At 40.4% G+C, this 14,108-nt stretch overlaps 1 protein-coding gene across 5 annotated transcripts in view; it reads right to left on the bottom strand.

Moving 5' to 3' along the window:
• Positions 1–14,108, bottom strand: part of LOC106576836 (protein FAM83H) — a 69,212-nt gene that overhangs the window by 7,051 nt on the left and 48,053 nt on the right. For 2 of the 5 annotated variants that reach the window (XM_014154290.2, XM_014154287.2), the window contains one exon: positions 13,045–13,971. The exons of 1 other annotated variant lie outside the window; for it this stretch is intronic. In XM_014154290.2, the coding sequence (XP_014009765.1) occupies positions 13,960–13,971 (12 nt within the window). In that variant the 3' untranslated portion in view covers positions 13,045–13,959. Of the gene's footprint in view, positions 1–13,044; positions 13,972–14,108 lie in introns of those variants that run through there. 2 more of the 5 variants (XM_014154289.2, XM_014154286.2) reach the window with 2 other exon arrangements.

Here is a 14,108-nt window from a genome sequence, read left to right as displayed (position 1 = left end):
TAGGTTATTGTCCTACTGAATTCTTCTCCCAGTACCTGGTGAAAAGAAGACTGAAGCTGGTTATCCTCTAAGATTTTGCCTGTGCTTAGCTCCATCTCGTATATTTTCATCCTGGAAAAACTCCACTGTTTTTGTATATGTCAAGCATATCCATACCATGATGCAGCCACAACCATGCTTGAAAATAAGGAAGCAGTTACTCAGTGATGGTTGTGTTGGACTTGCCCCAAACCTAAGGCTTTGCATTTAGGCCAAAAAGTGTATTCCTTTGCTGTGTTTTTTTGGAGTGTTATTTTATGTATATTTTGTATATTTTTATTTTCACTTTGATTTAGGTCATTATTGTGGAGTCACTACAGTGTTGTTGATCCATCCTCAGTTTTCTCCCATCACAGCCATTGATCTCTGTTTTAAAATCACCAGTGGCCTCATGGTGACACCCCTGAGCAGTTTCCTTCTTGTCCTGCAGCTCAGTTCAGAAGAACAACTGTGTCTGTGTCTAGGTGGTTTAATACATCATCCACAGCATAATTATTAACTTCACCTTGCTAAAAGAGATATTCAATGTCTGATTTGTTATTGTTACCGATCTACCATCATTGGCTTTCAAAAAGCTCCCTAGACTTTGTAGTTGAATCTGTGCTTGATATTCAATACTTGACTGAGGGAAATGTTAGGAATCAAAAACCTGGTCAAGGTGTGCAGAAATGCTAGATGCAAAATATAAGGTGGACAACTTCTATATTTAAGAGAGAGACAGACAGACAGACAGACAGACAGACAGACAGACAGACAGACAGACAGACAGACAGACAGACAGACAGACAGACAGACAGACAGACAGACAGACAGACAGACAGACAAATGCATATGGGAAGACAGACATGTTCCTCTTAGATGTTCACAGCATATTTCTCACCCTCCAGAGGCGGGCTGACCTACATACTCTTGCCATATTGGTTCACTGTTTCACCCTCCCATGCCATTACATCAAGGCGGAGACCTTGGGGTTGAATAGACTATACATTTGAAACATCTTAAAACCGCTTAAGGACACCCATGGACAATTTTATGGCTCAGGGGCCCAGATTCCACTAAGACCCGTTTTATGGTGACATCTGGCCTCCGAGAGGATACCTAAAGGCCCAATTCCAATAGGGAATAAGCATCGTGTAAAATAATTGACAGAATACACATCTTAACACTTGTAAAATACCCTATACAAACAAGAACATACAGTGCCTTTCGGAAAGTATTCAGACCCCTTGACTTTTTACACATTTTGTTACGTTACAGCCTTATTCTAAAATGGATGAAATAAAAACATTTTCCTCAGCAATCTACACACAATACCCCATAATGACAAAGCAAAAAATGTTTTTTAGGAATGTTCGCAAATGTATAAAACCTTTAAAACAGAAATACCTTTACATTAGTATTCAGACCCTTTGATATGAGACTCGAAATTGAGCTCCGGTGCATCCTGTTTCCATTGAGCATCATTGAGATGTTTCTACAACTTGATTGGAGTCAACCTGTGGTAAATTGAATGGACATTATTTGGAAAGGCGCACACCTGTCTATACAGGGTCCCACAGTTGACAGTGCATGTCAGAGCAAAAACTCCCTAGTCCTTATTGATGACAAGCATACCCATAACATGATGCAGCCACCACCATGCTTGAAAATATGAAGAGTGGTACTCAGTGATGTCTTATGTTGGATATTCTGGACATAAAGTTAATTTCTTTGCCACATTTTGGCAGTTTTACTTTAGTGCCTTATTGGAAACAGGATGCATGTTGTGGAATATTTTTATTCTGTACAAGGTTCCTTCTTTTCACTCTGTCATTTAGGTTAGTATTGTGGAGTAACTACAATGTTTTCGATCCATCCTCAGTTTTCTCATATCACAGCTATTAAAATCTGTAACTGTTTAAAAGTCACCATTGGCCTCAGGATGAAATCCCTGAGCAGTTTCCTTCCTGTCCAGCAACTGATTTAGGAAGGATGCCTATATCTTTGTAGTGACTTGGTGTATTGAGCAAATCAAATGTTATTTGTCACATGCGCCTAATACAACAGGTGTAGACCTTACAGTGAAATGCTTACTTACAAGCCCTTAACCATCAATGCAGTTAAGAAAATACAAAAAAAAGTAAGAAATAAAAGTAACAAATAATTAAAGAGCAGCGGTAAAATAGCAATAGCGAGGCTATATACAGGGGGTACCGTTACAGAGTCAATGTGAGTGGGGGGACCGGTTAGTCGAGGTAATTGAGGTAATATATACATGTAGGTAGAGTTATTAAAGTGACTGTGCATAGATAATAACAGAGAGTAGCAGCAGCGTAGAAGGGGTGGGTGGGGGGGGGGGGGATGCAAATAGTCTGGGTAGCCATTTGATTAGATGTTCAGGAGTCTTATGGCTTGGGGGTAGAAGCTGTTTAGAAGCCTCTTGGACCTAGACTTGGCGCTCCGGTACCGCTTGTCGTGCGGTAGCAGAGAGAACAGTCTATGACTAGGGTGGCTGGAGTCTTTGACAATTTTTAGGGCCTTCCTCTGACACTGCCAGGTATAGAGGTCCTGGATGGCAGGAAGCTTGGCCCCAGTGATGTACTGGGCCGTACGCACTACCCTCTGTAGTGCCTTGCGGTCGGAGGCCGAGCAGTTGCCATTCAGGCAGTGATACAACCCGTCAGGATGCTCTCGATGGTGCAGCTGTATAACCTTTTGAGGATCTGAGGACCCATGGCAAATCTTTTCAGTCTCCAGAGGGGGAATAGGCTTTGTCGTGCCCTCTTCACGACTGTCTTGGTGTGCTTGGACCATGTTAGTTTGTTGGTCATGTGGACGCCAAGGAACTTGAAGCTCTTAACCTGCTCCACTACAGCCCCGTCGATGAGAATGGGGGTGTGCTCGGTCCTCCTTTTCCTTTAGTCCACAATCATCTCCTTTGTCTTGATCACGTTGAGAGAGAGGTTGTTGTCCTTGCACCACACGGTCAGGTCTCTGACCTCCTCCCTATTGGTTGTCTCGTCGTTGTCGGTGATACACCATCCAAAGTGTAATTAATAACTTCACCATGTTCAAAGTGATATTCAATGTTTTTGCAAGGCATTGGAAAACCTTGTGGTTGAATCCGCATGACTGATAAATCTTACAAATAATTCTATGTGTGTTATACAGATATGAGGTAGTCAATCAAAAAACATGTTAAAGACTATTATTGCACACAGAGTGACTTGTTAAGCAAATTTTTACTCCTGAGCTTATTTAGGCTTGCCATAACAAAGAGGTTTAATACTTATTGACTCAAGACATTTCAGATATTAATTTTTAATTGAAGAAGCACTATGCAGAAATCGCTCCTCCATTTCCTTGTTGCTAAAATTGGAATAGTTTGCCTATTTTCAGTTTGTGACAAAATTAGGAAGTATAGTGTACCATCTAAACCGCTGTGAAATATATTTTCCATAACCCAAAATATTGTATTTTCAGCTGTTTGAAGCTGGTGTACAAAACGGAAAGTAAAACAAAAAACTTAAGGATCGGAAGCTTTGACATAGCACACATAGAACAGATCTACAGCTTCTTACTGGTTTTCAATGAGAACGACAGATCAATAACTCACATTTCTATGTGAATTTGTTTGGGTTGAACAAAAAAATGACATTTTAATTTGTAAAAATTCCTAAAAACATAATTCCACTTTGACAATATGGGGTATTGTGTGTGACACAACATCTACATTTAATCCATTTTAAATTCAGGATGTAACACAACAAAATGTGGAAAAAGTCAAGGGGTGTGAATACTTTGAGGTCACTGTAGATAACTTTCCTAACGCACACGTTTTATGAGCTTTAGTTGTTTGTATGACACTAGTCCAGGTACAAACTTTTGCAGCTCCTCTGCCATTTCTGAAGTAAACACTTCAGTAAACACTGGTCTTCAGGAAGAGATTTTAACAGGAAAACCAAGTTATAGTTCTGTGAAATTAGTTTTACATTGAAGGGTGGACACCCATATGCAGTTGTGGAGATAGATCTGAGAGCACAAGAATAAGTAGTATTATAAACTGTGTGGTTCGAGCCCTGAATGCTGATTGGTATACCATGGGTATGACAAAACATGTATTTTTACTGCTCTAATTACATTGGTAACCAGTTTATAATAGCAATAAGGCACCTTGGGGGTTTGTAGTATATGGCCAATATACCACGTCAAAGAGCTGTATCCAGGCACTCAGCGTTGCGTCGTGTCGAAGAACAGCCCTTAGCCATGGTATATTGGCCATATACCACACTTCCTCGGGGCTTATTGCTTAAATTAGTAACACCATCTTGCCCTCTGATTGGCTAAATACATTTGTGCTCATTCCCCTGCAAGTCCTGAAAAAGATTGTGCATTTTAGCCAACAACTGAACTGAAGTTTGGAGCAGAAATTTAGCCAAACTGAACCATTGATCCTGTCTCCTTTATGAATGGAACATTCCTCAGTCCAAGTGAAGAGCCACGTACTACTCCTACTTTGACCTCATGGTGTGCAAGAGCCCAATCCTACAAGTAAACATTTTCCTCCTCTTCCTTTACATAATGTAAAAAGTACATGGTTATCCAACTGGCCATGCTTTATTACATTTGCCTTACTGTTTTAGGAAGTCATGTATATCCTATTTAGTTTATCTACGGTATTATCAGTGCTTGACTTAGGCATGAGCTCACCAGAGCTGAGTACCGCCTCCTCAAATGTAGTAGTGCTTGAGTTCTTGCACCACTTAGCTCAAAAGCCAACAAGCTCTCACAGTCTCATTGCAGAATTAGACGCTCATCCACATTCCCCAAATGTCAAATTTAGAAGTGTTTATGTTGCTCTTGCTGCTCTGTATCATTCCATTTCTCCAAATTTCTAAGTTAAGGGGTTAAGTTTAGGCACATATTCAGAATAGTTAAAGGAAACATCCACCCAAAACCACTCATTCCTTTAATATACAATGTTAAATAGCACTAAGAACAATATTTGTTGTGAACAAATGTTTCATTTTGGCACTATAATAAGTTTGGTAGCAAAAATGGAAAGACGACCAAAGGAGGAATTGGCTTTGGGGGTGACCAGTGAGATATACCTGCTGGAGCGCGTGCTACGAGTGGGTGCTGCTATGGTGACCAGTGAGCTGAGATAAGGCGGGGCTTTACCTAGCAGAGACTTGTAGATAACCTGTAGCCAGTGGGTTTGGCGACGAGTATGAAGCGAGGGCCATCCAACGAGAGCGTACAGGTCGCAATGGTGGGTAGTATATGGGGCTTTGGTGACAAAACGGATGGCACTGTGATAGACTGCATCCAGCTTGTTGAGTAGAGTGTTAGAGGCTATTTTATAGATTTTGGATCAATTGAAAGTGTGGGTTCACAGCTCCAATCCAGATGTGTTGGTCATTACTGAGACGTGGTTAAGGAAGAGTGTTTTGAATACTGATGTTAACCTTTCTGGTTATAACCTTTATCAGCAAGACAGATCTTCCAAAGGTGGGGAAGAGGCAATCTTTACCAAGGATCATCTTCAGTGCTTCGGTTGTCTCCACCAAGTCTGTCCCCAAACAATTTCATTTGCTGGTTTTAAGCATTAAACTTTCAAATAGCTCTTTGTTGACTGTTGCTGGGTGCTATCGTCCTCCATCAGCACCGGCCTGTACCCTACCTGCCCTAAGCTCTCTTCTGGCCCCTTTCATTAAGTCTGAATTTGTCCTGCTAGGTGACCGAAACTGGGACATGCTTAAAACCACCTGACCAAGTCCTAAAGCAATGGGACTCCCTAAATCTTTCTCAGATTATTACCAATCTCATGACTCCAATCACCCAGAAAAGGCTACTTCTCTCGATGTTATCCTCACAAATAATCTTGTTAGATATCAGTCTGGTGTTTTCTGTAATTACCTTAGTAATCACTGTTTTACAGCCTGTGTTCGTAATGGCTGCTCAGTGAAACGACCTGTCCTGATTTGTCATAGACGCTTGCTAAAAAACTTTAATGAGCAAGCCTTCCTTCATGAACTGGCCTCTGTAGAATGGTATTGAATAAGCTTGATCCCCTCTGTCGAAGACGCTTGGACCTTGTTTTTTAAAAATATTTTTAGTGGTATTGTTAACAAACACGCCCCCATAAAGAAAATGAGAATTAAAAACAGGTTCAGCCCCTGGTTCGACTGTGATCTTGCAGAGTTACTCCACCTCAAGAATTGCATTTGGCGAAATGCTCGGCACACGCATACTCAGGCTGACTGGCTATTGTTCAGGCAAATGAGAAATAAGTCCACTCAGGCTATCTGGAAGGCCAAAGTTAGTTACTTTCTGGAGCAGTTCTCTCTCTGTGGGTCTAACCCCAAGAAGTTCTGGAAAACGGACCTGGAGAATAAACCCTCCTCCTCACAGCTACCCATGTCCCTTAATGCTGATTATGTGGTTGTTACTGACAAGAAGCACATGGTTGAGCACTTTAATCACCACTTCATTAAGTCAGGATTCCTATTTGACTCAGCCATGCCTCCTTGCCCATCCAACATTTCCTCATCTCCTACCCCTTCTAATGCGACTATCCCCCATGCTTCTCCCTCTTTTTCCCCTGCCCCGCTACAAAGTTGCTCCCTGCAGGCAGTCACTGAGTCCGAGGTGATAAAGGAGCTCCTTAAACTTGACTCCAAAAAAACATCTGGGTCAGATGGTTTAGACCCTTTCTTCTTTAAGGTTGCTGCCCTTATCGTCGCCAAGCCTATCTCCAACCTTTTTAACCTGTCTCTCCTTTCTGGGGAGGTTCCCATTGCTTGGAAGGCAGCCACAGTTCGTCCTTTATTTATAGGCCTGTTTTGCCCTGTTTATCAAAAGTGTTGGAAAAACTTGTCAATAATCAACTGACTGGCTTTCTTGATGTCTATAGTATTCTCTCGGATATGCAATCTGGTTTCCGCTCAGGTTATGGATGTGTCACTGCAACCTTAAAGGTCCTCAATGATGTCACCATTGCCCTTGATTCTAAGCAATATTGTGCTGCTATTTTTATTGACTTGGCCAAAGCTTTTGATACGGTAGAACATTCCATTCTTGTGGGCCGGCTAAGGAATATTGATGTCTCTGAGGCGTCTTTGGCCTGGTTTGCTAACTACTTCTCTCAAAGAGTGCAGTGTATAAAGTCAGAAAATCTGCTGTCTCAGCCACTGCCTGTCACCAAGGGAGTACCCCAAGGCTCGATCCTAGGCCCCATGCTCTTCTCAATTTACATCAACAACATAGCTCAGGCAGTATGCAGCTCTCTCATCCATTTATATGCAGATGTTACAGTCTTATACTCAGCTGGCCCCTCCCTGGATTTTGTGTTAAATGCTCTACAACAATGCTTTCTTAGTGTCCAACAAGCTTTCTCTAACCTTAACCTTGTTCTGAACACCTCCAAAACAAAGGTCATGTGGTTTGGTAAGAAGAATGCCCCTCTTCCCCAAGTGTTATTGCTACCTCTGAGGGTTTAGAGCTTGAGGTAGTCACCCCATACAAGTACTTGGGAGTATGGCTAGACGGTGCACTGTCCTTCTCTCAGCACATATCAAAGCTGCAGGCTAAAATTAAATGTAGACTTGGTTTCCTCTATCGTAATCGCTCCTCTTTCCCCCCAGCTGCCAAACTAACCCTGATTCAGATGACCATCCTACCCATGCTAGATTATGGAGACATAATTTATAGATCGGCAGGTAAGGGTACTCTCGAGCGGCTAGATGTGCTTTACCATTCGGCCATCAGATTTGCCACCAATGCTCCTTATAGGACAAATCACTGCACTATATACTCCTCTGTAAACTGGTAATCTCTCTATACCCGTCGCAAGAACCACCTCTTAGGCCTCACTCCCCCCTATCTGAGATATTTACTGCAGCCCTCATCCTCCACATACATTCTCCTCATCCTCCACGTTCTGACAGTCACATTCTGTTAACGGTCCCGAAAGTACACACATCCCTGGGTCGCTCCTCTTGTCAGTTCGCTGCAGCTAGCGACTGGAACGAGCTGCAACAAACACTCAAACTGGACAGTTTTATCTCAATCTCTTCATTCAAAGACTCAATCATGGACACTCTTACTGACAGTAGTGGCTGCTTTGCATGATGTATTGTTGTCTCTACCTTCTTGCCCTTTGTGCTGTTGTCTGTGCCCAATAATGTTGTGTTGCTACCATGCTGTGTTATCATGTGTTGCTGCCTTGCTATGTTGTTGTATTAGGTCTCTATTCATGTAGTGCTGTGTTGTCTCTCTTGCTGTGATGTGTGTTTTGTCCTATATTTATATTGTGTTTATTTATTTATTTTAATCCCAGGCCCCCGTCCCTGCAGGAGGCCTTTTGCGTTTTGGTAGGCCGACATTGTAAATAAGAATTTGTACTTAACTGACTTGCCTAGTTAAATAAAAAAAATTACACACACACACACACACACACACACACACACACACACACACACACACACACACACACACACACACACACACACACACACACACACACACACACACACACACACACACACACACACACACACACACACACACACACACACACACACACACACACACACACACACACACACACAGTTACATTTAACATTTACAGTTAGATATTACATTTACATTTACATTTTAGTCATTTAGCAGACGCTCTCATCCAGAGCGACTTACAGTAGTGAATGCATACATTTCATACATTTTTTCCCAGTACTGGTCCCTCGTGGGAATCAAACCCACAACCCTGGCGTTGCAAACACCATGCTCTACCAACTGAGCCACACATGGACTCATTGTTCTGATTTGATGACTATAGCCTTGTTCACACTGGCAGTTTAAAGTGACTCAAATCCAATTTTCATACATATCCCATTACAATCTGTTACTTTTCCTGCAGTCTAAACAGCCCAAAATCACATGGAATCAGATAATTCAACACACATTTCAAACCTTCACATATACATTCATGTACATACTACCTCAACTAGCCCGACCAACCAGTGCCCCCGCACATTGGCTAACCGGGCTATCTGCATTGTGTCCCGCCACACGCCAACCTCTCTTTTACGCTACTGCTACTCTCTGTTTATTATATATGCATAGTCACTTTAACCATATCTACATGTACATACCACCTCAAATCAGCCTGACTAACCGGTGTCTGTATGTAGCCTCGCTACTGTTAAAGCCTTGCTTCTGTGTATAGCCTCGCTACTGTTATTTTTCACTGTCTTTTTACTGTTGTTTTTATTTCTTTACTTAACTATTGTTCACCTTATACCTTTTTTCACTGTTGGTTAGAGCCTGTAAGTAAGCAGTTCACTGTAAGGTCTACACCCGTTGTATTCGGCGCACGTGACAAATAAACTTTGATTTGAAACCACCTTCTTAGGTGGTTTGAAATCAGATACAAATCTGATTCCTAGCCATGCAACTTTTCTGAATGGTAAAATATGATCTATTTGCGCCAAAATGTTTTTGTTTTTATACTGTTATTAGGCATATCTTGTTGCCTGTTAGCTGCTCTGTTGACAGTTTGACAAGAACAAACTGTAGGTAACTAGCTTGTTAATTGTTTACAAACAAATGAGTGAATGTGCTAGAAAGACAAACAGCTACCTAGCTAGATAGTTGACTGCTGTGGCTAGACAAAAAGGACTCATTTTAAAAGGCTTTAAGTGTTGTTACACTATGACACTCTAGATATTACCGCACTGTTAGAGCTAGAAACAAAAGCATTTCGCTACACCTGAAATTACATCTGCTAAATATGTGTATGTGACCAATAACGTGATTTGATTTAGTAAATGTTTTTATATTTAGCAGCTCCCATTTAGGCAACGCATTTAACCGCTTCGCCAGTCCAAATATCCACACTCCTTTCATGTCACATTAACATATTTTCGCCTATTGAGAACTGAGCTTCCTACTTTACTCATAACATTACTGTCCTTTACATTAGTTGAAAAATATCCTCAAACTTTGTCGTGCTAGTTAGAATTTCCTTGATTCGCTGGTAGGGAAGGGTGGGGGAAATTGTTTGAAAGTTGCATGCTCACTATTAGTAAGGTGAGACCGGGGGAAGTTGTAACATTTGTATTTTTATCTATTATAGACCTGTTTGTGTTTGTGATCCTTTGTAAAGTTGCTATTTCTTCACCATTCAGAATGTCTAAAGAATCCATATGTTGTCCTGAAATATGAACACAGAAATACTGGACATTTGAACTCTTATTATGGGGGCGATTTGACACAATTACAATCATGGTCTTGGAATTGGACATGCATTTTTCTGGTCTCGGTCTTGGTCTTGAATCAATCTTTAGGTGGTCTTGAACACAACACTGCCGGAACCCAAAATGAGTACCGGCATCTATTTTAGTCTAAATCAAGCACTGGGTATAATTAAACCAAAATTGTTATCAACCATTGTTGCAACATTTGTGCTAACCTTTGTGATAGAAAATGTAGCTGCTGGGTGTGTTCAAATAACATTGCTGAACTTATACACACTAATACAAACTGCTTGTGATGTTCTTGGTGACAAAGGTGACAATCTTCTCAGTGACAAGGGTGTCGAACAAAGGGGCTTGCACAATATTCCAGTCTTTTTTATGAAACATTTAAAAGAATCTAAAAGTTTCCCCCCCCAAAAAATCAAACAGACCACACTATCAAGCAAATGGTGTTCATTTTTATACTTTACGTAGCTTAGTACATTTCTACAGTAATCATAATAGACAGGGTAACCCAGGGACTACACAACAGCTGACTGTGTATCAGCAGATCAGTCATAAGTGACTGCTAGGTACTGCTTTCTATGAGGGATTCTGCCTTACGAAGCCAGGCAGGTCCAACTATTTGAAACATATACTTGCACTATAAAAGCCATCTTAGAAACTAGCTTGCAGAGCACAGAGCTTGACACCAGTGACATCCAACACAGTTGAGCAAATTAATTCAAATAATAATTCATGCAAATACTGGTAAAAACAGAGCCTTCGGAGCTTTAAAACTAGTTCAACCAGTAAGGAATCGCATATAATATAAAAGTTCAAAATACAGTTTACATACTGTAGGCGGTGGACTGAGCAGGTTAGAAATTACATTTTCATTACATTTTCAGACTTTGGCATTGAAAGCATTACACACCAATCCATAAATGATAAACCATATTGAATGCTTTCCCACTGAGACATAGAGGGGGTCAATGGATATGACGATAACCAAGTGATATAACTCAAAAACAGCATACCATGCTGTTGTCCAATGGTTAAAGGGGCAATGTGCGGTTTTAACAACAACAAAGCCACCACCCCCTGCCACTGTTATTTGGTACACAACTGAGGGATGGGGCTTGAGAAGTGTAACAGTCTCAAATTCAGAGAGCTATGGATGGAAGAACTGACCATCCATGATATCAAAACTATAGTTATAACCATCTTTTGAGGCTATAAAGTATTTATTTTATTTTTTACAATTGCATAATTTACAAACAATTGAGTAAAACAAGCTTATATTTTGAGTTCTGATGGGGTATGACAGATGAACTAAGCTGATGGGACATTTTACAAGTCATATTCTTCAAGAATCAACGGGTATATACACTACTGGTCAAAAGTTTTCAAACATCTACTCATTCAATGGTTTTTCTTTATTTTTACTATTTCTACATTTAGAATAATAGTGAAGACATCAAAACTATTAAATAACACATATGGAATTATGTAGTAAGCAAAAAAGTGTTAAATAGCCACCCTTTGCCTTGATGACAGCTTTGCACACTCTTGGCATTCTCTCAACCAGCTTCATGAGGTAGTCACCTGGAATTCATTTAAATTAACAGCTTTGCCTTCTTAAAAGTTAATTTGTGGAATTTCTTTCCTTCTTAATGCGTTTGAGCCAATCAGTTGTGTTGTGACAAGGTAGACGTGGTTTACAGAAGATAGCCCTATTTGGTAAAATACCAAGTCCATATAGCTCAAATAACAAAGAGAAACAACAGTCCATCATTACTTTAAGACATGAAGGTCAGTCAATATGGAAATTTCAAGAACTTTGTAGTCGCAAAAACCATCAAGCGCTATGATGAAACTGGCTCTTATGAAGACCGCCACAGGAATGGAAGACCCAGAGTTACCTCTGCTGCAGAGGATAAGTTCATTAGAGTTACCAGCCTCTGAAATTGCATCCCAAATAAATGCTTCACAGAGTTCAAGTAACAGACACATCTCAGCATCAACTGTTCAGAAGAGAATGCGTGAATCAGGCCTTCATGGTCGAATTGCTGCTAAGAAACCACTACTAAAGGTCACCAATAAGAAGAAGAGACTTGTTTGGGCCAAGAAACACGAGCAATGGACATTAGACCGGTGGAAAATTGTCCTTTGGTCTGGAGTCCAAATTGGAGATTTTTGGTTCCATCCGCTGTGTCTTTGTGAGACGCGGTGTGGGTGAACGGATGATCTCCGCATGTGTATTTCTCACCGTAAAGCAGGGAGGAGGAGGTGTTATGGTGTGGGGGTGCTTTCCTGGTGACACTGCCTGTGATTTATTTAGAATTCAAGGCACACTTAACCAGCATGGCTACCACAGCATTCTGCAGTGATAAGCCATCCCATCTGGTTTGGGCTTAGTGGGACTATCATTTGTTTTTCAACAGGACAATGACCCAACACACCTCCAGGCTGTGTAAGGGCTATTTTACCAAGAAGGAGAGTGATGGAGTGCTGTATCAGATGACCTGGCCTCCACAATCCCCCGACCTCAACCAAATTGAGATGGTTTGTGATGAGTCGTACTGAGACAAGGAAAAGCAGCCAACAAGTGCTCAGCATATGTGGAAACTCCTTCAAGACTGTTGTAAAAGCATTCCAGGTGAAGCTGGTTGAGAGAATGCCAAGCGTGTGCAAAGCTGTCATCAAGGCAAGGGTGGCTATTTGAAGAATCTCAAATCTCAAATATATTTTGATTTGTTTAACACTTTTTTTTGTTACTACATGATTCCTTATGTGTTATTTCATAGTGTTGATGTCATCACTATTATTCTGCAATGTAGAAAATAGTAAAAATAAAGAAAAACCCTGAGTAGGTTTTCTAAAACATTTGACTGGTAGTGTATAATTAATTTAAAAGTCTAAAATGGATGTAGCAATCACAGATAGCCACTTTAAAAAAAGGGACATAATGTCCTGTGGCATTAAAATAACAGTATTACATATATACTGTATATATACACATACATTTTTTGTGCAAATACACATGATTATTCATGCATACATTTGGTTTATCTAGCACACTGTCATTCTGATTTAATAATTCTAATAAAGCATTCCAAATGAAAAAAGTGGTCCAACTATTTGAAAGCTATTCTTGTACTGTTTATGATTAATACATTTTCTATGGTGATTCTAATTGTATTATTTGGAAATGATTGTTAGTATATAAAACAGATCCTCAAACAGATAATAATTAAACAACCCAGAGAGTGACAGATATTACATTGCAGTCAACAATACCAGTGCGTCCAGTGTGTCTAGGAGCACAATCATTTTCAAATATATTGCACATTTAGTTGTGCATTTAGCTGATGAGATTGGATTTTTCAGTTCCCCTTTGTAGATAGCAGTGGTCCATTGTCCACACTGTAGAGTCTCTGCTTATTTACACAGTAATCCATGTTGGTAAACTTAGTCAAGTTTTTGTTCCCAAAATCCTTAATATTTTACATGCATATAGTCCATTCGGAGAAACCCTCTAATATAGAAACCTGAGAATAATATTTATGTTGGTTAGCTAGTGATCCCTCTCTGACCTGTGGTTTTAGACTTTAGGGGAATGGACATAGTTACAAGACAAGTTCTAGAGGAAAATGTGCAATGGTCTTTCTCCGTACTCACTCATCCTTCCGATCCCTGGTTAAGGCGCCATCTAACAAAATACAGAATAATAAGCAGAAAACATGAGCTCAGATGAAGGCAAGCAGGTGAGATTGAAAACAATTAGGTACCTCGGTTACAATAGGTACCTTTAATTTTAATTTGGTTAAATTGCTACTGGCCTATTGA

This window comes from Salmo salar, chromosome ssa18 (genome assembly GCF_905237065.1).
Source record: "Salmo salar chromosome ssa18, Ssal_v3.1, whole genome shotgun sequence".
In the NCBI taxonomy this organism is placed as follows: domain Eukaryota; kingdom Metazoa; phylum Chordata; class Actinopteri; order Salmoniformes; family Salmonidae; genus Salmo; species Salmo salar.
Note: the sequence above shows the minus strand (reverse complement) of the source record. Positions and strands in the feature narration are given on the sequence as shown.